The sequence below is a fragment of the Vicugna pacos genome, chromosome 9 (assembly GCF_048564905.1).
Source record: "Vicugna pacos chromosome 9, VicPac4, whole genome shotgun sequence".
Classification (NCBI taxonomy): Eukaryota; Metazoa; Chordata; class Mammalia; order Artiodactyla; family Camelidae; genus Vicugna; species Vicugna pacos.
In genome coordinates, this window is record NC_132995.1 from 40,319,989 (window position 1) to 40,344,028 (window position 24,040).

The following is a 24,040-nucleotide window of genomic DNA, read 5'->3' on the forward strand; positions in this document are numbered from 1 at the left end:
CGAGGTATGGTAGGCAGAAGGGCTGTTGCAGGACACACCTCCAGAGGGCACCACTTACCTGCTTTACAGTGTGAATGAGCACCAGGATATAACTTGAGCTCCATGCCCTACCTCCTCTGAACTCAGCTACAAAGCATACTTAACACCACCCATGCCTCAGAGAAGGCGCTGATGGAATTGTTTGGTCACCACCTAACATGAAGCAGCCCCATTGGGCAGCCTTTGCAGCCTCCTCCTCCCCTCCAGCCTATCCCTGGCTGCCTTCAGCTCTGGGAGCTGGTTCTGCCCCCAGGTCATTCAATGCTGAGAGAAGCAAGATCCTTTGAAGGGGCTGTAGATGTAGCAGACCCTGGAGCCTCAGGGAACCCCTTCCAGGGCCACACTGATCCTGGCTCTGCCACTGTTCCTGGCTCCCTGGCTCAGCTACAAAAGGAGTCAGGCCACAGGCAGTTACCCTCTGCTGAAGGAGAGCATGCACTCCCCAGCCTTGATCAGCCAGCTCCCTTTTCCAGGCCTGACTCAACTCATTTTATATTTTGACGGAATCTTGTATGGACTCAAGTTGTTATCAAGTGCTTCCCTTAACAGCCAACATTTACAGCTGGATTTGTATCAAAGTATGGAGTTGTACAACTCCTAGAATTTCAGAGCTAGAAAGGACCTTAAAGATTGTCATAGCCAACATGTCTTGGAGCTTATAACTTTGTGCCAGACCCTAACTTTGTGCCAGACACTAACTTTGTGCAGATGTTTTTGCCTGCGCACTACATCTGTTCCTTTTCCTGTGACATCACCAGGCCCACAGAGATTCACAGTGTCCACAGTTCAGGGAAGAGCAGGTATTCCAAACTCGGCCTATTAAAATCAATCCCAAAATTTTTGTGGGCCTATCAGGAGCGAGTAGCCTTCACCACTTGTGGGTGAATCAGCATGTGAATGAAGCAAAAAAGAAAAACAGAACAAAGACATCAAGAGAGTGAAAGAGAGCCAGATTCCTGATTTCAGTGCTTGAACACCTGGATCTAACCATGCCTGAACAAAGTATTTTCAGTTAAATGAGTTAATATAGTCTCTTTTTTGTGTAAGCTTGTTTTAATTGGGTTTTTGTCACTTGAAATCAAAACAGTCCTGACAGGTATGGGTAGATGTCTCTGTCCTCAGTTTTTTTCTTAGAAAACTGAGGAACTAGCTCGCTCTGGGATCTCAGGCAAGTCACTAAAGCTCTCTGATATCTGATTGCTCTAAGAAAGAATAGAAGGACTGAATTTATTCAATTTCAAGACTACTTTGCTCTCCTGGGCTCACTCTCTCTCTCTGAATTTACTTGGCCATATGCCCATCAATGAATCAGTCACTTGTTCTGAGTCTCAATTTTCTGAGCTACAAAATAGGAGAGTAAGCTTTGTACTAAAGCAAATGTTGTGTAGTGTCCATATTATACGAGGGAGGAATCTCAGCTCATACCAGACAACCATTGTTGTCCCCAAATGGCTCATATTTCTTCCAAAACAACTTTTTAAAAGTCTTTTAAAAATAAAATTTAGCAGGACATTAAAACACATTTATAACATAGGCTTACCCACAACATCTCATTGGGCAGTATCTAGCTCAGGCCAGGCCCAGGTCAAGTAATGGAGATGGCACTGAGTGAATTGCTTGGGAATAATTTTTGGTCACTGCTGAGTGACAAAGTGAGTTCTCTAGGAAATTTTACTTGCAGAATGTCATTTAAGGCATGCGCTTGGGATCAAAACCTGTTGATGGGAAAGGAGGAAGCAGAATTGGGAAGAAGGAGAGGCCAAGCTCTATTGCAGGCCCAGCAACAGCTTCAGCTGACTCCACGTGGAGTTCAAGTGCTAATATAGCCCATCAGCATTGCCCTGCTGGGCCTTTTCCCCATCTTGATCAGTCATTGGATGTGAGCTGCCCAGGAAGGATGAGTGACCTGAAGGTAGCTCTCTGCACCTCCAGAAATCCCTGAAGGAGATGAGAGCATTCCCAGCTGCTGGGGTAAGTCCTTCACTGCAGAGGGGTCTAGGTGGTCCCTCTCTGTGTCCATGTGAATCATTAATACTGCTCAAGCTGCCAGGCACCCTGGGAGCTCCCCTTGTGCAAGAGGGAGCAAGAGGAAGTTAGCATAAGCTGGGGCTGGGGAAGCCACCAATACTGTGGGATGTCTTTGAGGAGGTTGGGTTCAGTCTGCAGGACAGGCATTGATGAGGGGATGCTGTGAGGCAGTCACTCTGCCCAGCGCAGTTGAGAAAATTTTCTCAGAAGCTCTGAACCCACATTTAATGAAAGAGTATGAATTTGCTTGGCTGAGAAGAGGAAAGAAGCAAACTAACAGAGGAAGTTAGCCAGGACTGGAGCATCTGAAGCTGGACTCCTTGCCCATTCACTCAGAAGTGTCATCCAGAGGAAAGAACTATTGTCAGCTTTATTAAGCGTCTCTCTTGTGTTCCTAGAGGGAAGGCAGGCTGGTGAGATGGCTGTGGGCTAGTAATTCTGGCTGCCTATTTACAAGGCAATATTACAGCATGATGAGAAACCCTGCCTGCCAGGATGCTCTAGAGCTTGACAAAATTGGGAAAGAATCCAAGAACAGGGTAAGGTGTCAAGGTATCATCAGCAGTGAGACAAAAAGGAGAGAAGGTAAAAGAGGATGCATTTGGCCTGGAGTCGATAAATGAGCCAGAAGTGAGTGCTGAATTATTCAACCTCCTTTATTGATCCATTGATCTCTATCTGCAGGTCTTGGTTTATTCTTGGTTGGCATTTCCTGTGTCTGAGACATCGAGAAGAGAAACGAGGAGGGGGGCAAATTTTTAAGACTCAAGATGAGAGAAGAGGGAGCGCCGCCAACAAGAAATTTGGCAACAGGTATCCAGAACCTTAAGATGCCCATCTCTTTTGACATAGTGCTTCTATTTCTGAAAATTAACCCCCAAAACACTATCTAAAACTTTTAAGAAAAAGCCTTAAGCACCACGATGCTAACAGAAGCCTTAGTTTATAACAGTGAATAATGGGACACAACTTAAATAAATGTTCAGCAATAGGGGATTGGCCAAGATGCCATTAGGAGTTTTATATGATTACATGGGAAAATACCTATTTATTTTATATTTATTTATAAGGTTAGTTCATAATGGAACATTCAAAACTATGCATATAGAATGTCATAACTATGTGAAGAATGTGGATGGAAAGAAGCCAGAGAAAACATACTGAAATGTTAGCAATGATTGCTTTGAAGTGGTGGGACTCTCTTCTTTTTGGATATTTCCTTAATTTTCTTAATAAATACGCACATATTTTAAATAACTAAAACAAAAAGTAAGGGTGCAGTGAGAGACACTCATACAAAGGCTGCACAGTAGTAAAATAAACACTGATCTTTGGGGAGCCAAATCCTTCCAGAACCCAGGCTGCTGCTGTGTTTTAGGTGTGCTGACCATCTCCTCCCATTGTATGGACCCAAATGATAGAATGAGGTGACACCCCCACTCTCTGGAGGACAATCAAAGGCCCCTGAACTCATATTTAAAGAAAAAATATGAGTTTTCCCAGCAAAGAAAGGGGGAGAAGACATGCCAGATAGAGGGGATAGTTAGAACAAAGGCACTGAGACATGTGGGAAAGGCAAGGAGGCAGTGTGGCTGGATTTCAGTGTCATGGGGAGAAATAATGGGAGATGGGACTGGGAAGGAAAGTAATGACTGGCAGGGGGTCATGAATGCTGGGCTGAGGGACTTTGCCTTTGAGACATAGGCAAATTGGACGCTTGGGGGAGGAGTTTAAGCAGAAGGATGATGTGGTTAGAGCTCAAAATTCTCTAGTCCCCTAGTCTAGTCTGTTTCCCATCACTGGCCAGAAACTTAGAGAGTAGGGGAGAAGGGGAAGGGGAGCAGTCCAGCAGCCCTCACAGATGGTCAGCCAGGCCTCCCCACCCCAGCTTGGCCCTCTTCCCCCTACACCAGGTTTAGTCCCCATCCCCGGGCACCCAGACAAACCCTTCTGCCTCCCATGACAAAGAAGCTCATTTGGAGCCTGGGCAAGATTTGCAAACGTCAAACTTGTAATTACAAGGATAAAATCATCTGGTTCCTTTTAAGCAAACCGGTTTATTGATCCCAACACTGAAGAAATGCTATTCTGGGGAAACTTGCTCCTCTCTGCTTTCCTCTCCCTCTGGGATGGCTGAGCTGGTGGGGGAGGGTGGCAAAAGAGCTAAGAAGGGGAAGAACCTCACTGAGGGGAAATTCTTAAGGGCCTAAGGGTGAATTGTATGGCATGTAAATTATATTTCAAAAATTATTTGGGGCTCAGGAAGCTGCCTCATTTAGGCAGATGATACCCTCATCCTGGACTTAAGCCCATCTCCATCCAAAAACTAGAAGCTGCGTGGAGTCAGGCTTTAGGCTCTGTGCCTACCACTAATTCTGCTCCCCATCCACCACTACTTCCAAGGTTCATTTGTGGCTCCAGATCCTATTTCAGCTTCAAGATGGTACAATATTTCTTCAGTAACTGAAGGGAAACTGTTTCTTTAGAAAAAAAATGCACTCGGGGACCTGGGAGGACCTCACCCCTCTTTGAAGAGAGGCAGATGTGGGTGGCTGCTGACACCAGATCTGGATAAAGCCATCCTTTCTACTGGACCTAGGAGGCAGGATGTCTAGGCCTTGAACTTCCAAGCCAAGGAGGGACAAATAGTTGGGCTCAGGGGACAGGAATGTGTAACCATCAAGGGCAAGAGCCACATCCCGCCACAAGACCCACAATAGGACCCCTTCATTCAACCTGTTGGGGCCCCTTTGGGAACGTGGTAGGGTGTTCCAGGATGAATGACCTAGCCGCAGCTCTCCATGAGTTCACAGTTCAGTTAAGGAGACAAGCAGGACTTTTGGCATCTCCACCAGCGGACGCCTTAGAGTGGAATGGTTAAGGGCACCAGGCCCTCTGAGCTTCAATTTCCTCATCTGTAGAACAGGGTCAATATTAACTAACATGCAGTGTTATGGTGGAGTGAACAACAAGGATTTTAGCCCAAATGCTTAGCCATTTCATTATGTCTAATGGCTCAGGGTCTTGTCCATGTCCTATGGTCACTTATTTACCTTTTCAGAGTCTCTGTTTCGTCATCTGTCAGATAGGGACAAGAAGACCTGCCTTAATGGTGGTTGAGTGAATTAACTGACATAAGGGGCAGAAAAGCCCGCAGCTCAGAGCTTCAGTTGTTGCTCGGTGGTATTGTGCATTCTCTGCCCACCCATTCAAGATCAGTCTGCGAGGCCTGCCAGGGCAGCTGCCCACCCAGGAAGGCAGGAGAGAGGAGGCCCTGGGCTGGCTGAATCCTTAGGAAAGAAAGGCTCTGAGCAGCAAGGTTTCAGAGGATTCAGCCAGGTTTTAGGGGTAGGGAGGGTGTTTCTAGGCAGTGAACAGGCCCTAGCTGGCTTTTAGCAAACCCTTGCATGGGGTGGTGCCTATACCAATCCATACCCGAGCTGGACAGAAGCACAGCACTAAATATACCTGACGTGGGTGAAATTTTCCTTCATTTCCTTTAATCTAGTTTTAAAAATAAGTGAAAAAAATTTTAACAACAACAAAAAGCACACAGAGGTCAGTCGAGGAGATGGCCTCTTTCAGCTTGCGGCTCATTTCCCGTTCATCCTGGCCAGTTGGACGCCAGACAATGGCGAGTGTGGGTTACTCTGTGGCCTGGAGTTGCCAAAGGCTGTCTGTGGTGCTGCTGTTCTGTGTCTGCCTGGCAGGCTTTCCCATCCCTTTCCCTCGGGACATTGTTCTCCACGCCCTTGAGGCCAACAATTAGAGCACTCTGGCCTGCTCTGGTAGTCCAGCTCCCTTGAGCCCACAATGGATTTGTCTCCACCCTGACCTTTTCCTTGTCAACAAAAGTTCATAGTATCTGTCTGGGCATCTAGGCCACTCTGGTGATATTTCAACTTTACTTTAGTCCCTATTTCCCAGGGCAGAAGCAATTATTGCTGGATTCCAAAGACCAAGATCAGCAGTAGCTCTGAGAGCTCTATCTGGACCCATTGTGGAGGAAGAAAAAGTGCTTTCTTGTGGATCATTTTTTAGAGACAGAAATGAAAAGTTTTACACAAATGTGTAACCTAACAGAATGTGGTGGCATTAAATTGTATCACCCTTTTTACCTACTATAGAAGCCAACAGCAGAAACTCTGCTCCCCTGACCACAGTTCTTGTTGACTGAGGGCAAAGTGACCATCCTCCTCTCATTTAAACAATGGCTGTGTTGTCCTAGTGCCCAAAGGTCTTAGGTGAACTAGGAAGACTTAGGGGAGAGGCAGCAGATGGAAGAAAGCTTCTATTCCTTGTGAATGACTTAGTTCTGCCTTGGTAACTTAGGGTGGGGACTGCCTCACTTAACTGCCAACATAAGGTGCAGATATTTTAAGGTTGCTTTTGTCTGTACTTTGTCTGTGCTGATGTGGTGTTTCCCCCTTCAGTTTCACCAGAATCTTTAGGCAGCAAAAATAAAATGGCATCCTTTGCCAGATGTAGCTGATACAAACTGTTTAGTGGGCCAACCGTGTACTCTTACTCCCTCCTTTCGGGAAAACTGCTCTTCCCTTCTTTCAGTCATCAGCTTCTCTCTGAGTCTGCCAATCCTGGGCCCCCAACCCTTGATAGGAGAGCATGTGACAAAAGTTGGCCAACATCATCACATCTGTCTGGACATGATGGTATGGTAGACGGGAAAGTATGTGACCCAGACTGGGCCAATTTGGGAGATGGAGACTTTAGAGCTGAAGAAGTGGTTGCTCCCATCCTTTGCCAGGAAATGAATGCCACTGAAGAGAGCTTGAGAGAACTAAGCAATGAGAAGTGGAGAAACGAAGAGTCCTTATCTGTGATTTGTTTACTTGAACGAAAACCAACACCTTTTTAGCTTTAAGTTTTTTGTTTGTTTGTTTTCTGTCACTTGCAATTGAAAGACACCTGAGGGAAGGATTCTGAGATAGCTGGAGGCCCAACATAGTGGTTGCTGACATCCATATCTGTGTATATCCTTTCTGTTAGTGTATATATATATATATATATATATATATATATATATATATATACATACACACACACACACATATATATACACACACACATATATACACACACACATATATATGTATACACACACACATATACATTCACACAGGCTTGATATAGGCCAGGGGAGCATACCCTTGGAAGGAGTTGATTGTATGTTTGCTATGTTTGTTAAAACCACCAACCTACAGGTTTAACTTAAAACTCCCTCCTTGACCTTGGGCAATCAGTCACTAACCGGACCTCAGTTAAAGTGATCAACCAATCTAGTTTGCCAGGGACTGAGTAGTTTCCTGGAACGTGGGACTTTCATTGATAAAACCAGGATAGTCTATCACCTTAGCTCAGTTCCACATCTGTAAAAATGAGACTGAACTGGACAAGAGTGGGAAATTCCGCCAAACCCTGCATTCAGGCAGACGTTGCCAATTGCTCTTGGCACTAATTCCTGTGAGTATAAGTGTATCCTCACAATCCTTTACAATAAGGCCAGCTACTGTCAATCAGAGTTGGCACCTGTTTGCATCCTGGGACTGAATTTTTGACAAGCTGAGATTTTAAGGATCAGAATTTATTGAGGACCAACTTTGAGTCACGCTCTGTCATAAATCCTAAGTCAGATTCTCTCCAGCTTGGGCTAAATGACTTCCCTAGAACTTGTGGATCTTGTTTTTTTAGGATTTGATTGCACATTTGGGCAAATATATGGACTGGCATTGAGTTATATAATAAATTCAGCTTTAGAAACTGAATAAATTCAGTTCTTTAGAAACTTACATTTATTGAGTGCTTATTATATGCTAGAACTACATAAAGGCCATCATGCTAACACTGTGAGCTTGTGAGTGTCTGCCATTTGGAAATACGCAAACTGAGGAGTAGAGGTCCACTGCCTGCCTAAGGGCCCCAGCCAGCAGGCAGGGGAGTTGAATGAGATCCCATTTAAGGCCCTCTCACTCCAATAGCTCCGACTTTTCCACCATGATGCAGATACAGTTGGATTCTTTGGTCTCTTTCCTCCTTTAGTCTTTGATGTGCACTGCCTACACCCTCCCATCCCTCCAAAGACTTAAGTTTCCTCGCGTTCAGGTGACAATTTGGGGTTGCTCCGTGCTGCTGAGAGGCCCAAAAGTTCCAGGCGGTGGAAAGAAAGGACCTCCACGGTCTGCTCCCTGACTCCAGGAACGGGCAGATCCCCACTAGGAAACTCCATATAAACTGACCCGCGGGCGGGGTTGGGTAAGAGGGCCGAGCCGCGCGGCTGGAGGAGCTGGGTTTCGCTGCAGCCTAGCGGCCCCGCAAGCTGACGGGTGGCGCATGCGCGGCGCGGGTCGCGGAGTTGTGAATGGTGCGTTTTGTTTGCCGGAGTTTGGAGCGGGCGGGCGCGCGAGCAGGAGGGGTGGGGCCGACGGGGGCGGGGCGGGCGGGCGGGCTAGCGAGGTGGGCGGCGAGAGGAAGTGGCGGCGGCGGCCGGGGGCGGCGAGTGCTGGGTCAGCGCGGGCGGTAGGCAACGGCTGAGGCGGCGGCGGCGGCGGCGGCGGCGGCGTGGGCTGGGCTCGAGCGGGCAGCGACACCTCAGACTCCTGGGAACAGGAGCCTAAGCGGGCGGGCGCTGGAAACAAAGGGAAGCGAGAGTCAGGGCACCGCGGGTGGGCGGTCAGTCGGTCAGCGCAGAGCCGGCCAGCGGGTGCCCGCGGGAGCCCGGAGCCCGGCCGGCCGGCTCGGCCTCAGGGCGGGAAGATGCCGCGCGTCGTGCCCGACCAGAGAAGCAAGTTCGAGAACGAGGAGTTCTTCAGGAAGCTAAGCCGCGAGTGTGAGGTGAGGCGGGCGGGTGGCGCGGAGGCCGCGGCGCGCCCCGAGTGGGCCCGGGCGGAGAAAAGTTTGGGCGGCGCGACCCCCGGGAGCCCCGTGTCGGCGCGCGGGCGAGGGGCAATCTCGCTCCGGCAGCTGTCTGCCCGCAGACTCTGCTTGCCCTTATCGGCGCCGCGCGGGCCGGGCGGCGTCGCGGATTTGGCTTCTGATTTCGGGCTGTCTCTGCCTTGCAGATTAAGTACACGGGCTTCAGGGACCGGCCCCACGAGGAGCGCCAGGCGCGCTTCCAGAACGCCTGCCGGGACGGCCGCTCGGAAATAGTAAGTCGGCGGGGCGGGGACGCGGGGGGCCCGGGGCGCGGGGGAGCGAGGCGCGCGCTGATCACTTGTTGCGCGGGGGCCGCCGCGGCCCAGGTCGGTTCCGGACGGCGCCGCGAACGCCGCGGCTCCCGGAACTGAGCGGGCGCCGTCTCACTTCCTACTCGGAATTCAAAATGCGAAACTAGACGCTGGCGGGCAGCGTCCTCGTGGGGAAATGCTTCCCTGTAGCCCTCTACGAGTGAATGATGTTTCCCAGACAAGACTCCGAAAACACTTTGCCGCGAGTGGAGCTCAAAGCGGAGCCCACCTAAACAAGGAAAGGTCGTTGTATGGTCTGTGACACCGATTAAAGATTAAAGGGTCGGAGTATTAGAAGAAAACTCACTCGGAAGAAGAATCGAGCTTCGTTCAATGTTCTGACTCTTGGACGATTGTCTCTTAGACGCTAGATTTTTCGTAAATCTAAATGAGAAGCTGTCTCACTTTCGGTAGGGCTGAGACTAAATCTGAGAGCAAATCCAAAATTACCTGTTGTTCTAATGGGGGGATGGGGGGAAGCCCTTAAGAACGTACCATCTTTTTTTCTTAGAATGTTAGGCCTCAGGAGAATCAGAAAGAAACCATTGTAGGTTTTTTTTCTTCCTAACCTAAAAAATGTCCCGTTTAAGGCCTGCAGTCCCTAAAGAATTGCACGGACTTGCAATCCACGGTTTATCTGAGGCGGTAGATATGGTGCTTCACCTCCACCAAACCTTATGTTGAAAAAAATTAAAGTGGCCTGGTTCTTGTCATTTCTTTTTGGTTTGTCCTATTGAAAGTGCTAATGATGAGGCCACAAGTGGATAGGAAAAAAAACTAAAGAAAAGAGATTGAGTATTAATAAAAAAGAAGTTGAAGCTCTGTATTATGGAATCTGATTATCTACTGCGTGACTTGGGCCATTGCATCTGCAGGCTCTTGAAGCTAGAGGCTCAGTTTGAATTTAGGTTAACAATAGGAAGACATATTGGAACATTTACTTTCCCCACCCCCTTGTACAGTAGAGAATCTCTTTTTATTGAGATATGTCACATACATCACGTTTCATCACTGAAATCAAATTTATTTTTAAAGAATATTTTAATATTTAAAATGAATACTTATTAGAATTGTATTACAGGTAATAAGAAGATACTGACCAGATCTATTAGGAGCTCTAGAATATTTGGTCATTATTGCACATTATGAAAAGAAATCTCCAGCTTTTAGCCCACTTTCAGTTTCTTGAGTAGTTGTAATAGTTATATGATTCAAACATATTGGACAAATAACTTTCTGGGTTTGGCACTGAGTACTAGAAGAATCATTTATTAGTTGGTTCAATGATTATATCATCCTTTGTCTGGGCTTCCTTTTGCAAAAGGTGGATGATATACCTCACCAATGAATTTCTTGGAGGTAATTGATGTAAGTATAAAAGATGAGATAAAAAGTGCTATCATAATTTTTTAAAGCTGAGGTTTTTTTTGAAAAACCTAGTGAAACATAGCTAATAGGATGTTTTCTGTCATATCAAACTTTACTGCACGTAATTATGAATTTAAAGTATAATTTAACTCAGTATTATTTGAATTACTGTTATGATATGAATTTAATATTATAGCAGTATTATAAGTTGCTTGTATTTGTCATAAATTTCTCTTCAGGGATAAATCAGATGTTCTAATTGTAGGCTTTCCCCTCTTCCAAATATCTGATCCTACAAATTTTTATACGTTCTTCATTTCTGACAGGTATTAAAGGTTAAAGAAGGTAGATTGAAATCTGTGTAAGAATTGTAATTAAGACAGCACATCTTAATTTGTTGAATAATGTAGCTATTTGTATTTGAAAGGAATTTCACATTTCCCTTACTTTCTAGTCCCCCCCCCCTTAAGTCAAGGTTACCCATGTTTAAATTAAGGGATTTCTAGCTCCTAGAGGATGGAGACCATGTTATTTCTATTTATACCCTCTCTGTATGGGTTTTGCAGTGTCTTTTGCATCATGAGTACTTGATTATTTGAACTTAGATGTTATTTAATTTAAGGCCCAAAATTTATCTTATGTCTTACAAACAGACTGTGGCTTTTATTTAGTTGGTTGTGGAAAATAGATGTGGAAAAGGCATTATGTTGCATCTATTTTGATAGCAGTGACATATGACAAAAATATACATAGTTCCCCAAACTATTCCCAGCCCTTTTTTCCCCTTTTATTCTTTTTATTTTGAATATCTCCTTGTCAGTGAAGTTAATGAAGAATTTATTTTATATTTGGATGTGAAACAGTGTAAGGGCTGTGATGCTCATCTCTTTTTAGCTATAAAACTTAGCCAAACTCCACATCATAGCATGAAATAAAAGTGATTATGGATGAAGGATAGAATCTATTTGGTAAAATCTGATTTATCCCATCCCTTATATAAATTCTTATTGTAGTAAGAAAGTTAGAGATATCTTCAACACAAATGATTAATAAAAGGAAGGAAAACTTAGGTATGGTGACTCTGAAAGCAGAAAAATCTGTGTGCTTTTAATACTGAAGATGGAGGAATAAAAGGTATGTTGGATTGGCACAGGTGTGCTATTTTACAATTTATGAAACCTATAAAATGTAATTGGGACATCCTGGAAATCCTGCATACAGACATTTACACCAGTGTGGCATTTTTATGTTTTCAAACAGAATTTTCCCAACATCTTTGTATTTGTGGATATTCCATTAAAGGAAAGAGTTTTGTGGTCAAATAAATTTGGGAAATGCTATTCTAGAATGATCTGTTTTTACCTCTTCTGTCTCAGAGAGAGGGATGTTGATGAGGTAACGGGCATGAAGTGATGAAGCAGGAAATCTCTTCTGAGGTTGGCCTTGGGGCAGGAGGTGAGGTAATAAAAGCTGCAGAATGTCTTTACTTAGCACAGAGCTGATTTGGGTTACATTGGTGGTGGAAAAATTTGTTACTAGGTGAACACTGAAGAAACCTGTGTGGGGGATTTTGACAGGATATTCATTCATGGGCAGAATCTCTTATCTGCCACCACTCTGCTCTGAGTATTTCATTATCTCTGGCTGAAAAATTTGTCTTACCCAGCTCAAAATTATTTCTCATTGAGGGGAGGGTATAGCTCAAGTGGTAGAGTGCCTTCTCAGTGTGTATGAGGTCCTGGGTTCAATCCCCAGTACCTCCATTAAAAAAAAAATTTAAATAGACCTAATTACCTCCCCCCCAAAACAAAACAAAAAAACCCAAAAACCTAAAAAGAAAAACTATAAAAAATTATTTCTCACTGTATTAGCAAATACATGTATGTAGCATTTTCTTGAAACTCTGCTGAGCACTTTACAAATACTGGAAACTGAGGTTCAAAGTTAAGTAAGTCACACAGCCTAGGCAGTTTGCCTCCTAGTATCTGCTTTTCATTTGATCTGTTATTAGTTCACTTCATTCATTTCACATGGTTGTTTTTGAAACTGATGCTAATAGTGGGCAAAGATTTTTCTTAAGATTAATACTGTAATATTGATGTTTCTTCAGTCTCCATTCATATGAAATACCACAAGAAAAGGTATCCCAGTTGACTAGGGAAATGCCGTTAAAGATGTCCATACAGACTTAGCAGTTAGGTTGACAGTTGTACCTATAGTACCAATCATATAAATAGGAAGTACTATAGTTTTTATGTCTAAAGAATCTAAGCTGTTAGTCATCAGGGGAACTAATGGATAGCTGAATCAGCTAATGCTTTAAACCAGTTGCCCAAAATGTGAACCTCTTTCTTTCAGATGAAGACTCTATACTTGAAAACAAATTATGCTTTAGACCCTTAATTAGTAAAATAAAACAAAAAGTTCTCTGATTTCAACAAAGAAGAGTTTACAAATATTTAGATGATGAAAGTATGTTTTGTTTTTGTTTTTGTTTTTCGAAATGCTTTTTACTTATTTATTTCTTTCAGAATTTTCCTGGGGAGGAAGGACAGAGTTATTTCCATTTTTCACTTAGGGGAAATAGTTAAATTGCTCAGGGCCTACACAGAATGACACTTTATCCGAAATGGTTTTAGAGCTGTGCCATCCAAATCTTTTATAAGTATTAGATAAGTACTCTTTTGTTATCGTCAGATCCAGTTCTCCAAAAGTCAAATTTTAGAAAATGTTTATTTTTTAATCATCCAAGGTTTTAGAGAGATGAGAAGTCGTGACACATCACAAGCTAATGTATGGTTTATCAGAGAAGAGACAGTCCCAAGTGCATTTTTAACATGGCCTTTGGAGGATTGTGTTTCCTTGAGCAAAAGAAATCAAGAAAAATTAAAATGTCTCATTTACACAACTTTTAAATTGTGGTATGCTTTAACATTCAAGATGTTTAGCTCTTCAGTGATTTTCACATTTAAAAATACAAGTTTTAAAATTCAGTAATGGTGGCTTCTGGTTAGACATTAGCAGTGCGTGATACTAACGTCAGCAAAAAATGACCTGAAAGAAAGTATTGATTCATGTCTGATTTTATATTTAAGCAGCCAATGGCAAATGTCTTCAAAATGGAATCAGATGTTTGTAACTTAATACTTAAGAAAAATGATGAGTGCATGTTTTTTACTTTTAAGTAATCTCAGTGCTGCCTGGCTTAAGACAGAAACTGATGTAAAAATAAATGACTGCCTGCATAATTTATGTAATGTCTTGCTCCTGATCCTGTTTGTATTGATTTTTCTAAAAGGCTTTTGTGGCCACAGGAACCAATCTGTCTCTTCAGTTTTTTCCGGCCAGCTGGCAGGGAGAACAGCGACAAACACCTAGCCGGGAGTATGTCGACTTAGAAAGAGAAGCAGGCAAGGTAGGAAGCATTTCTTTGCAATTTGAAATACTGTGGATTGTTTCATTATTAGAGATTATCTGTTAATTTACATTTTAATAAAGAGATCACAGGTCTCATTATACAGGCATATGTTTAGATTTGTTTTCATTCTATATAGTCAAGATAAAATGCAGTTTTTAAAAATCAAATTTTTTATATCATTTCATTACCAATTTCATATATATAACATTCACCATAGAAGGTTCTAGCCCTTAAGGAGTAGTGTGCTTTCTTACATGTAACTTTCAAAACTTAATTCCTTTAAAAGTGTTTACAAGAAATTTTTTGTTTTACTAAAGTGTGTGTGACTATAGTGTAAAAAAAATGAAATTTAGAGAAAAATGGGGAAAGGCTCTGTAGGCTTAAAATTTAATATTTAGAAATAATTCATGGGTAACTTTCTGCTTCTGTTAACATAGCAAATTTAATTTTGAGAAAAATAATGTGAAATCATTAACTTGGAAATAACTTTTTTGTTTTGAGGAGAAGTTTCTGGGAAAACAAATAAATGTCTTAAAATTTTTATATTGAAAGTTTAGGTCAAAGATATGAAAGATGTAGGTGAAAATGTTTAAGCTGAGAGCCCTATTAAAATCTAAGTTAAATGTATTATGATTTTGGTGAAATGTTAATGAATAATGTCTTAGATTGGTTCATCCTTTAATGTAGAAACGGACTTCTTGAAGTAAAATATTTAAAGGAAAAAAATGTTTCGACCTCATGTTAACACTCTGTGTTTCTCCTGTTTCCTTTGCAGTGTGTTTCCATACCTGTTTTTATTAACTTACTGAATTACTTGTCTAAATGCTGTGACTAGCATAACCTATGACTTTATTTGCAAAACATAAGAAATATCTAAATATTAACCTTTGAGGAACTTAAGATTTTTTTGTTTTGGGCTGTATTAGGAAAAGGATTTTTGTGTATATACACAATGAAGAGTTTTTGTTTCCTTTAATTGTATGACATAAGGTTTGATCTTTTGTGGGTGACAAACCAGCTGATCTTTTGGAGAGGGAAAGCAGATTATAGAATTTAAAAATGAATAATAAGTAAGTAATTTGCTTTTCTATGTATCAGCTTGTTTGTTTGGAAGAATAAAAGCAAATGTTCAAGATTTTACTATTTGGTAATTCTTACATATAAAGGAGAAGTTGGGAAGTCCTTGTAGGATTATTGCTTTTTTATGTTTGGTGCATGAATATGTAACTAAATGAAGAAATTATTTTTTTCCTCATCACTTCCTTAAAGTTTGTTTAACATGGTGGCACAGATAATAAAGACATAAATCAAAAAAATTCCTTTCCTCTCAACTTTTATGCTTAACTATTTTAGGACTTCAAGGTTGACATCTCAGTGTTACTGAAATCTTCTAGTATTTAGTAACTGGTAGATGGATGTTAACTCCACTAGAAAGTTCATTGAATTAATTTAATGGTATCTGTTCAGTGAAGACTACGTTATTTTCAGACTTAAACCATTGAGATATTTTCAGCTATATGATCAATAAAAACAAAAATATTGTGTAACTTAGTCTAGAATTTAGAGGATATATTTTCAAATATATCAACAAAAGCAATAGACCTGATGCAAGAAATCAAGAGACTTATATTTTATTAGTATTTGTTTTATAAGTTTTTCCTGTAAAGGCCCAGATAGTAAATATTTCCAGTTTTGCAGGCATATGGTCTCTTGCAACTACTCAAGTCGGCTGTTACAATGTGAAAGGAACCATAGACAGTGTATAAACAAATGAACATGGCTATCTTCCAAGGATGTTAATGCTGACAGAAATCTGTATCTTTTCCTTAGATTTAAATCTGTAAATGTTTATGTATAGATGTGTATTTCTCAAATACAGTTTTCTCAACACCTAGAGAATCTAGAAATAAAGTTTTTAATGAGGGGAAAAAACCTGCTAGTATATTGCTCTATACCACTGGGAAAAGTATGCCAGTGAATTTAGAGAAAATGTACTGACCTGTGTTTTCTCATCCACAGAGCTCAGGCTATGAGGTCTCTTATTTCCCTTCCTCCTTTTCTATAATGTTTTTCTGATAACCATTAGCATTTATATCTGTCCCCATAGGACTAGGATTAGAAGCAAAGTAAATGGAAGGAATTTCTGTAAATGTTAATTATTTGCCTCTGCTCCTTATATTGGATCCCAAATCATTGTCCTCTACATACTGTCAGCCTAGTTACCTCCTGAAGCAGCTTAATTCTCTTCCCATTCATACCCAGCTTTAAGAATATGAATGGTTAAGCCTTTGGAGTTAGGTGTAAGTGAGTTAAGTCCTGGCTTCGTATACTGCTTCATTTACTGCTGTGTAACTTTGGACAAGTTATTTAATCTTTATGGTGCTCAATTATAAAATGAGATTGGTGCATACCTCCCAGGGTTGCCCTAGTGATTAAACGAAATAGTGTATTTAAAGTGCTTAGCTGAGTACCTGACACAGTTATTCAAAAATTCATTCATTCCAGAAGGTCTTTGTGGAACACTAACTATATGTATTGAGTGAACACTGTCTTAGGCACTTAAGATACATCAGTGAACAAAGATCCTGCCCTAGAAGTTGTTTTATAGAAGGAATGGAGGAGTAGACAACATGCATAGTAAGTTATGAAATACGTTACAAAGTGGTAAGTGCTCTGGGGAAAAAAGGGAAAATAGAGTAAAATAAAAGTGATCAATGAGTGGAAATGTTTGCAATTTTATTTTTATTTATTTTTTAAATTTTTATTTATTAAATGTTTGCAGTTTTAAATAGGATAGTCTGGGTAAGGAAGGTCATGTTTAAGCAGAGACCTGAAGGTGGTTAGGGAATGGTAAGCCATGCAGGTATGTGGGGGAAAGATGTTCCAGACAGAGAAGGCAGCCTTGTAAAGGCCCTAGAGTGGGAGCATGCATAGTATGTTTGATAAACAGCAAGCAGACTGTGTGTGGCTGAAGCAGACTGAACGAGGAGGAGAGTAGTAGGAGATGGGTTTAAGGAGATAGCAGGGAGCCAGTTTATGTGACCATGGGAGGCCATTATATCAACACAGACTTTTATTCTGAGTAAAGTGGAAAGTAGTTTCGGCTTTTTGAGCAGATGAATGATATGATCTGCCTTAGATTTTGAATGAAAAAAGATCACTCTATCTGCTGGGTTAATAATAGGTTTAGGGGGCAAGAGTAAAGCAGGGAGACCAGTTGGGCTATTACAGTAATCTTGGTGAGAGACTATGGTTGTAGCAGTGGAAGTGATGAGAAGTAGTCATAGTCTGGGTACATTCTGAGATAGAGCCAGCAGGATTTGCTTGTGGATTCATTGTAGAGTGTGAGAGTCGAGATACCGACTCCCAACTTTTTTGGTTAGAGCAACTGGAAGTATGGGATTGTTGTCATCTGAGACAGGAAAATCTATGGGTGGAACAATTTTGAGGAGCAGTTTAGTACATGTGAGTTTGTGGTGGAAGCTTGTTGCAGCTTCCATTATATCACCACCCACCCATAACTTATTAAATGTATGCACTACTTTTTCATAAGTAACCCTTTGTTGTTTATCTCAAGTTCAGTGGCTTAAAAAAAATCAACTCTAGTTTATGTACCAAAAATGCACCCATTTTAAGTGTATAATTTGAGTTTTAACAAATGTATGTACCCATGAAAACACTACCCACAATCCAGATAATGTTTCAGTTACCCCCAAAAGTTCCTTTGTACCTTTTTACAGGAATCAGAGTGGCTTGACTGAATGGTTCTGACTCAAAGTCTCCCATGAGACTGCAGTCAAGCTATTGGGGCTGTCCAGTCTATGAGGGCTTGACTGGAGCTAAAGGATCCCCTTCCAAGCTTACTCAGATGACTTTTGGTAGGTGACTTCAGTTTCTAGTTCTGTGTTTTCTCCATGGAGAGAAAAAGAATGAAGTCACCCTGGTTTTTATGAGCTGTTCTCCAATCACTTGTGTCTTAATTATGTTCATTACAAGCAAGTCACTAAGTCTAACCCACACTCAGCAGGGACGAGGTGGTTTATTCATACACATGGGAGGAAGCTGGGATCATTGGGGCCATTTTGGAGGCTGGCTGCCACAATATTCATTTACATTTAGTGAATTCAGAAAAACCTAGAATGGTAATGGGAAACAGAAGCTCCATATTCTGTTTGATTTGAAATTATGGCTTTAAGATCTAAGAAAATGGGCTTAGCAAAATCAGTCTTTTTGTTCATTCTTTCTGCCTTTGTGTCTGTAAGAATATTTTCAAACCGAAGATCTTCAGTTAGGAAGGTCTGTTAACAGATAACTGACCATCAAGTCAGAGCACCCAGTTTTATAATCTATCAAATATATTTGAAACTTTTCACCCAGGTATCTAGTGAGCTGTCTACATTGATAATAATGATCTTTCTCAGAAAAGTGTAAAATAAACAGTGCAGTGGAAAGATCTCTAGGTATGAGTTAAGACAATCATAGCTGTTTTTCTTATCTGTAAATGGGAATCAGGATATCTGCCCAATTCATATACTTCAGGTGAAGATTAAATGAGATACTAGAACATGTGAAAATGCCTTCTAAATTGTAAAGCCCTATCCAGAAGTAGGCTATTTGATGGGTTTGTAGGGTGAGATTACAGATAACCGTGGAGTTTCAGTCAGCTTCACTTCAGGTAGCTGTACAATGTTAAGAAGACTGCATCTTTCCCAAATGGTGCATTCTGGTATTTTATAAAACTAGGCAGTTAAAATGTTCTTAATTCTTCCTTAATTTAAACTACTTTCCTCTGATTTAGCTGTTAGAAGGCAAGGAAGGCAACAAATAAGAATTTAAATCGTTCCTATGTTAAACTTTTATAGACCATGCAACTCCCAATCTCTGATCTTTCCTCTTAGGACCTATTTCAAATTTTTATTTCAAACAAATGCAGATGATTATAGCTGACCATAAGTTATTAGTCTTGAGTGGTCAGATTAATTGCACGCATTCTGTATTTTTCTTAAGCCTCCTTAGGTTTTTGAATTAATAACTATTTGTGCTTAATACATGATCCTAGTTTGTAAGCATAAAGATGACAGTTGTGAAAATATTTTATAAGCTGAAAAAAATGAACTTTATGGTGCTATTGTTTGTTTACCATTTTTCCTGTGGAAATTGAATATACTATATAGTCTTATCTAGATATATCTAGAATATACTACCTGGTCCCAGAAAAAGAGATTCAATTTTTTTTATGGTTGTGTTCCTGTTTATAACTTATGATTTTAATTGATAGTCAAATAACAGTAGTAGACATTGGGAGTTGTTATAAAGTGTATTTCATTATAATAGTTACTTTTAAAACTTTTGATATGTCATTTGTTTTACTTTTTTTCTTTCTGAACTTTTATACTTAAAAATCTTTTATCATTCATTTTCATCAGCATAAAATAGCAAAGCAAAATTTAACGGCATTTGATTTAATCAATGAGGACAGACTCTTGTTTTACATGTTTTCTCAAAAGGTCTGTGACTGCTTCTTTTGGAGTGTTTTGCTTTCTTTCTTGTAGGATCTTTGTCCCAAAATAAATATTGTGTCTGTTTATATACCATTCACAATTTGGCAGTGTTTAGAGCACTCCTTGATGTTAGCCTTGAGAAATATCTCTTTAGGCTCAGCAGTAAGTTACTTCTTGAGACTTAGACAACCTAGTCACTCCAAATAAAAGATACCTGTGGTAACCCTTCAAAGTGTGATTTTCCCCAGGAGAAATTGAGGCAACTTTATGACTAACTTGTCAGTCAAATCTAGACTTTATTTTGATTCAATTAAAATCTAGACTTTAAGTATTTTGAAGTATATTTTATAGCATTTAGTTATCAATGATTTCATGTATTAAAATAAGTAATCTGGGTTTTTTAAAATATGTTTTAAGTATACTATATGTTAATAATCAAATCATAAAATTTAGAACTAGAAGCCTTATTGCTTATATTTTTAAAGAAAAGGTTTTATTTCAATAAATTTTCAAGCCAAGGAGAGTTGACTAACTTCCTGAGTAAATAATGTTCAAAAATTAGGATGTCATAGTACCTTCTTATTAGAGTTACATTAATTTGCATATGTGGTAAATGTACCTCTGAAGTATTTGTAGATAATGTACTCTATTTTTCCCTTCTCTTTTTCTTCCAGTTTTACTGAGATATAATTGACATACAGCACTGATCTTTTCCCCTTTTCTTGAACTGCATTATTTGCCTGGATTTACCTTTTAGTGTAACGATAAAATTTCATTCTGGCCATACCTCAATTATATATTCCAAGGTAGAGAAGATAATGTCTGAGAAAAACATCCTTAATTCTCCCTTTTTTTGCTTCTGTTTCCTACCCCAGGATTTATTGAGTGATTAATTCAAACCTACAAGGATAAAGAAATGTTATCAACCAAAGAAGTTAAGTTTTGAGTAGGGCTGCTTTATTCTAGTTTTACTGCTTTCTGTTTTCTCTCATAATTGATTTTTTTTCAATTGTCATTATTGAGATGTAATTTATATACAACAAAACTTACCTGTTTTGGGTGTACAATTCAGTGACATGTGTACAGTCAGCGGTATAACGACTACCACTATAAAGATACAGAATATATCTATAACCTCAGAAATTAAATTAAAATTTCCTCATGCCCCTTTGTAGCCAGTCCTCCCACCCCCTGGTCCAGGCAACAACTGTCTGCTTTCTATTACTACTATTTTGCCTTTTCTAGAATTTCATATGAATGGCGTCATACAGTATGTAGTTTTTTTGTGTCTAGGTGTTACTTAGCAGCATGCTTTTGAAATGCATCCATGTTATCTGTTAATTTTTATTACTGAGTAGTATTCCATTTTGTGGATATGCCACATTTTGTTTATCCTTTTACCAGTTGGTAGGCATTGTTTTGGCTATTATGAGAATTGCTGCGTTGAACATTTATATGCAAGTCTTTTATGTGGACATTTGTTTTCATTTCTCTTGGGTAGATATGTAGGACAGAAATTGCTGGGGTTTTTTCATGAGTATAAATCTCATGTTTTTTTGTATTATGTATTTTTATGTATTAAATACAAGTTCTTTATCAGATATTTTGCAATTGAGGTTTTATTATGAGTCACATTAAAAGTAGTGGTAGCATTGACTGCATATGAAACACTGCATTAGAAAATACAAATACAGATTCTGTCAAACTGCTATAATATAGATGTAGTTTTGGACTCCTGTTGTGCCTCTCAACTCTTCCTCATTTATAAATTTTAATGTGGCGGCTCATAAAATTGATAATTTTGAAATTAATGTTAATTCCGTCAAGATCTTGATGTATTTTTGATTTTTTGAGCTTGTATTTTTATTTTGTTTTGTTTCATTTATTATGGTAAAATACACATAACAGAATTTACCATTTGAACTGTTTTTAACTGTACAGTTCAGTATTGTTAAGTATATCCAAATTGTTATGTAACCATCACCACCATCCATCTCCAAAACTTTTATCATCTTCCTTAAACTAAAGCTCTGTACCCACTAGACATAACTTTCCATTCTCCTCTGCCCCGAGCCCCTGGCAACTGCCATTCTACTGTCTGTCTCTGTGAATTTGATTATTCTGGGTACCTCATGCAAGTGGAATCATATGGTATTTGTCCTGTTGTGACTGATTTATCCCACTTAGCATAATGTCTTTTAAGGTTCATACATGTATCAATGTAATGTTTTTATTTTATTTACTTTTTAAAGAAAATTTTTGGAGGGGGGAGGTAGTTAGGTTTGTTTGTTTGTTTATTATTTATTTTTCTAATGGAGGTACTGGAGATTGAATCCAGGACCTTGTGCATGCTAAGCATACACTCTACCACTGAGCTATACCCCCCCCCCAATGTAGTATTTTAAAATAACTTTTTTCCTGACAAAAGAAATAAGGAAAATTTGGAAAACAAACTTTTAGAAAAGGTACCAAAATCATTCATAACTGCCTCTTAGGAAACCATTGTTAATGTTTTACTATATTGTCATTCTTTTTTTTTTATTATCATTCTTAGTGACATACACATTTTTTCTGTATATATTTAAATTTTAAAATAAAAAAGTATCCTGTTTGAAATAGCATTTACTTTTTATCTTATCTTTGAATTTTCTCCACATCTTGTTAATAATTATTGGGTTTTTTTTTAGCTGACATTTAAAAAATCTGTATCTTTCTGATCTTACTGTTACTAACAATCAAAGAAAGAAGCAACAGAATGATTATCAATGTTAATTTTTAGAATAAAAAGATGATAAAATGGACATGAATGTACTTAACAAGCACACATGCAATGTTCATCCATCTAGGAAACCTTTGCAAATAAATCTAGGACACAGTAGTCAGTTATACTGTACACATGGCAATCTTTTTTTCTCCTACATGAAAAATCTTTTTTTCTCTTGCAGTAAACTTTGGGCATTCTAGTGTAGGCATTTGGAAGGGCAGAAAACATTTATTAACTACCTCTGAATATCTGGGACTCCTTTGCTACTGGTACTTTTATTTCCTCATTTAAGAATTATAATAATAGCAAATAGTTCTGTAGCACAGGCTATGTGCCACTGCAATGTTATAGTTGATACATAGATAACATAGACATACTTTTATGATCTCCATTTTATTGTAAGGGAGCATTTGTAAATTTTAATGCTGTTTAGCTTGAGCAGGCTCAGAGACTCTTTCATATCACTTCTTTGATACTTAGTTTTCTACAGATTGGAAGCCATAGACTAGCTGTGTTCTTCATGTTATAGACATTGATTTGGTAGGGAGTTTAATCATTGTTACCTTCTTTTATGAAAGTATACAATGTAAATAGCTGAAAATTATTATCTACTGTGAGCTTTATAGTTTAGGCTTGGCCTTCTCAAATTAATGTGTATCTAGGAGTCAAGAATTTTAAATAACACATAAAATGTGCCTTTTGGCAGTATAACTGTGCATTTAGGACTGATGCTTTCCTGTGCTGTACTATGTGTCCTAAGAAGGAAAGGGCCAAGTCTGGGAATGGTTGGTAAGTTGTTCTTATGGGCAAAAACCCTTTTTCTATGTATACAATCAATACTGAACCCTTTTGTGTTTTAAAACATCAGATGTAAAGGCAGATTAATCTTCAGATTAAAACAAAACAGTAGCCTAGGAACATGGAGAATTTAGATGTTTTCCAATAAATAATATATTCTGCCCATATTAAATGATAATTTCTTATAAGTGGCCTCCTTGCAGAATATTGTTACAAATAATGGCCCTTTGGGAGAACCCTCTAAATTTTTTGAGATATTGCTTATTTCTGGCTTGCCATCATTTTGCTCTCCAGAACATTCATTGCTGGGCCATTTTTTTAACTTGTAATAAAATTCATATAGCATAGAATTCACTATCTTACCCATCTGTACAGTTCAGTGATTTTTAATATATTCACAGTGTCTAATCTTCATCACCACTATCTAATTCCAAGGACGTTTTCAAAACCGAACCATTTAAAATACATTTTGACAATCTGCAAACTAGTTTTTTTGGTGATCACCACCACCAGGCACTGTACTAGATGATTTATCACTAATTCTTTTAATCCTGCACTATAGTGAAGTCTTCTGCTTGATTTTGGAACATGTTTAGTGATAACTTGATTTTACAGTCAAGGAAACTGAGGCCCAGAGAGGCTAACTAAATCTTCTGAAGTCATAATCTGTTTGCTAGTTAGAGTCAGTATCCAGACCCAGGTCTTTTTTACCCTAGAATCTGTGTTCTTTGCAGTTTAACACAGTGCTGCTAATAAAAAATCATTAGGGAAGTTGCCAGAAACTCCACATACCACCTTCCAAAACCTTCCAAAGTTATTTTGGCCCACCAAGTTACTCCTCCCATTGGAGTGAGTAGCCATTAATATTTTAATAGGCTCATTT

General features: G+C 39.6%; 1 protein-coding gene across 2 annotated transcripts in view; it reads left to right on the forward strand.

Moving 5' to 3' along the window:
* The first annotated feature begins 8,539 nt into the window (after nucleotides 1-8,539).
* CBFB (core-binding factor subunit beta) overlaps nucleotides 8,540-24,040 on the forward strand; it is a 47,485-nt gene continuing 31,984 nt past the window's right edge. For both annotated transcript variants that reach the window (XM_031680682.2, XM_031680681.2), the window contains exons 1-3: nucleotides 8,540-8,916; nucleotides 9,144-9,230; nucleotides 13,975-14,091. In XM_031680682.2, the coding sequence (XP_031536542.1) occupies nucleotides 8,839-8,916; nucleotides 9,144-9,230; nucleotides 13,975-14,091 (282 nt within the window). In that variant the 5' untranslated portion in view covers nucleotides 8,540-8,838. The remainder of the gene's footprint in view (nucleotides 8,917-9,143; nucleotides 9,231-13,974; nucleotides 14,092-24,040) is intronic.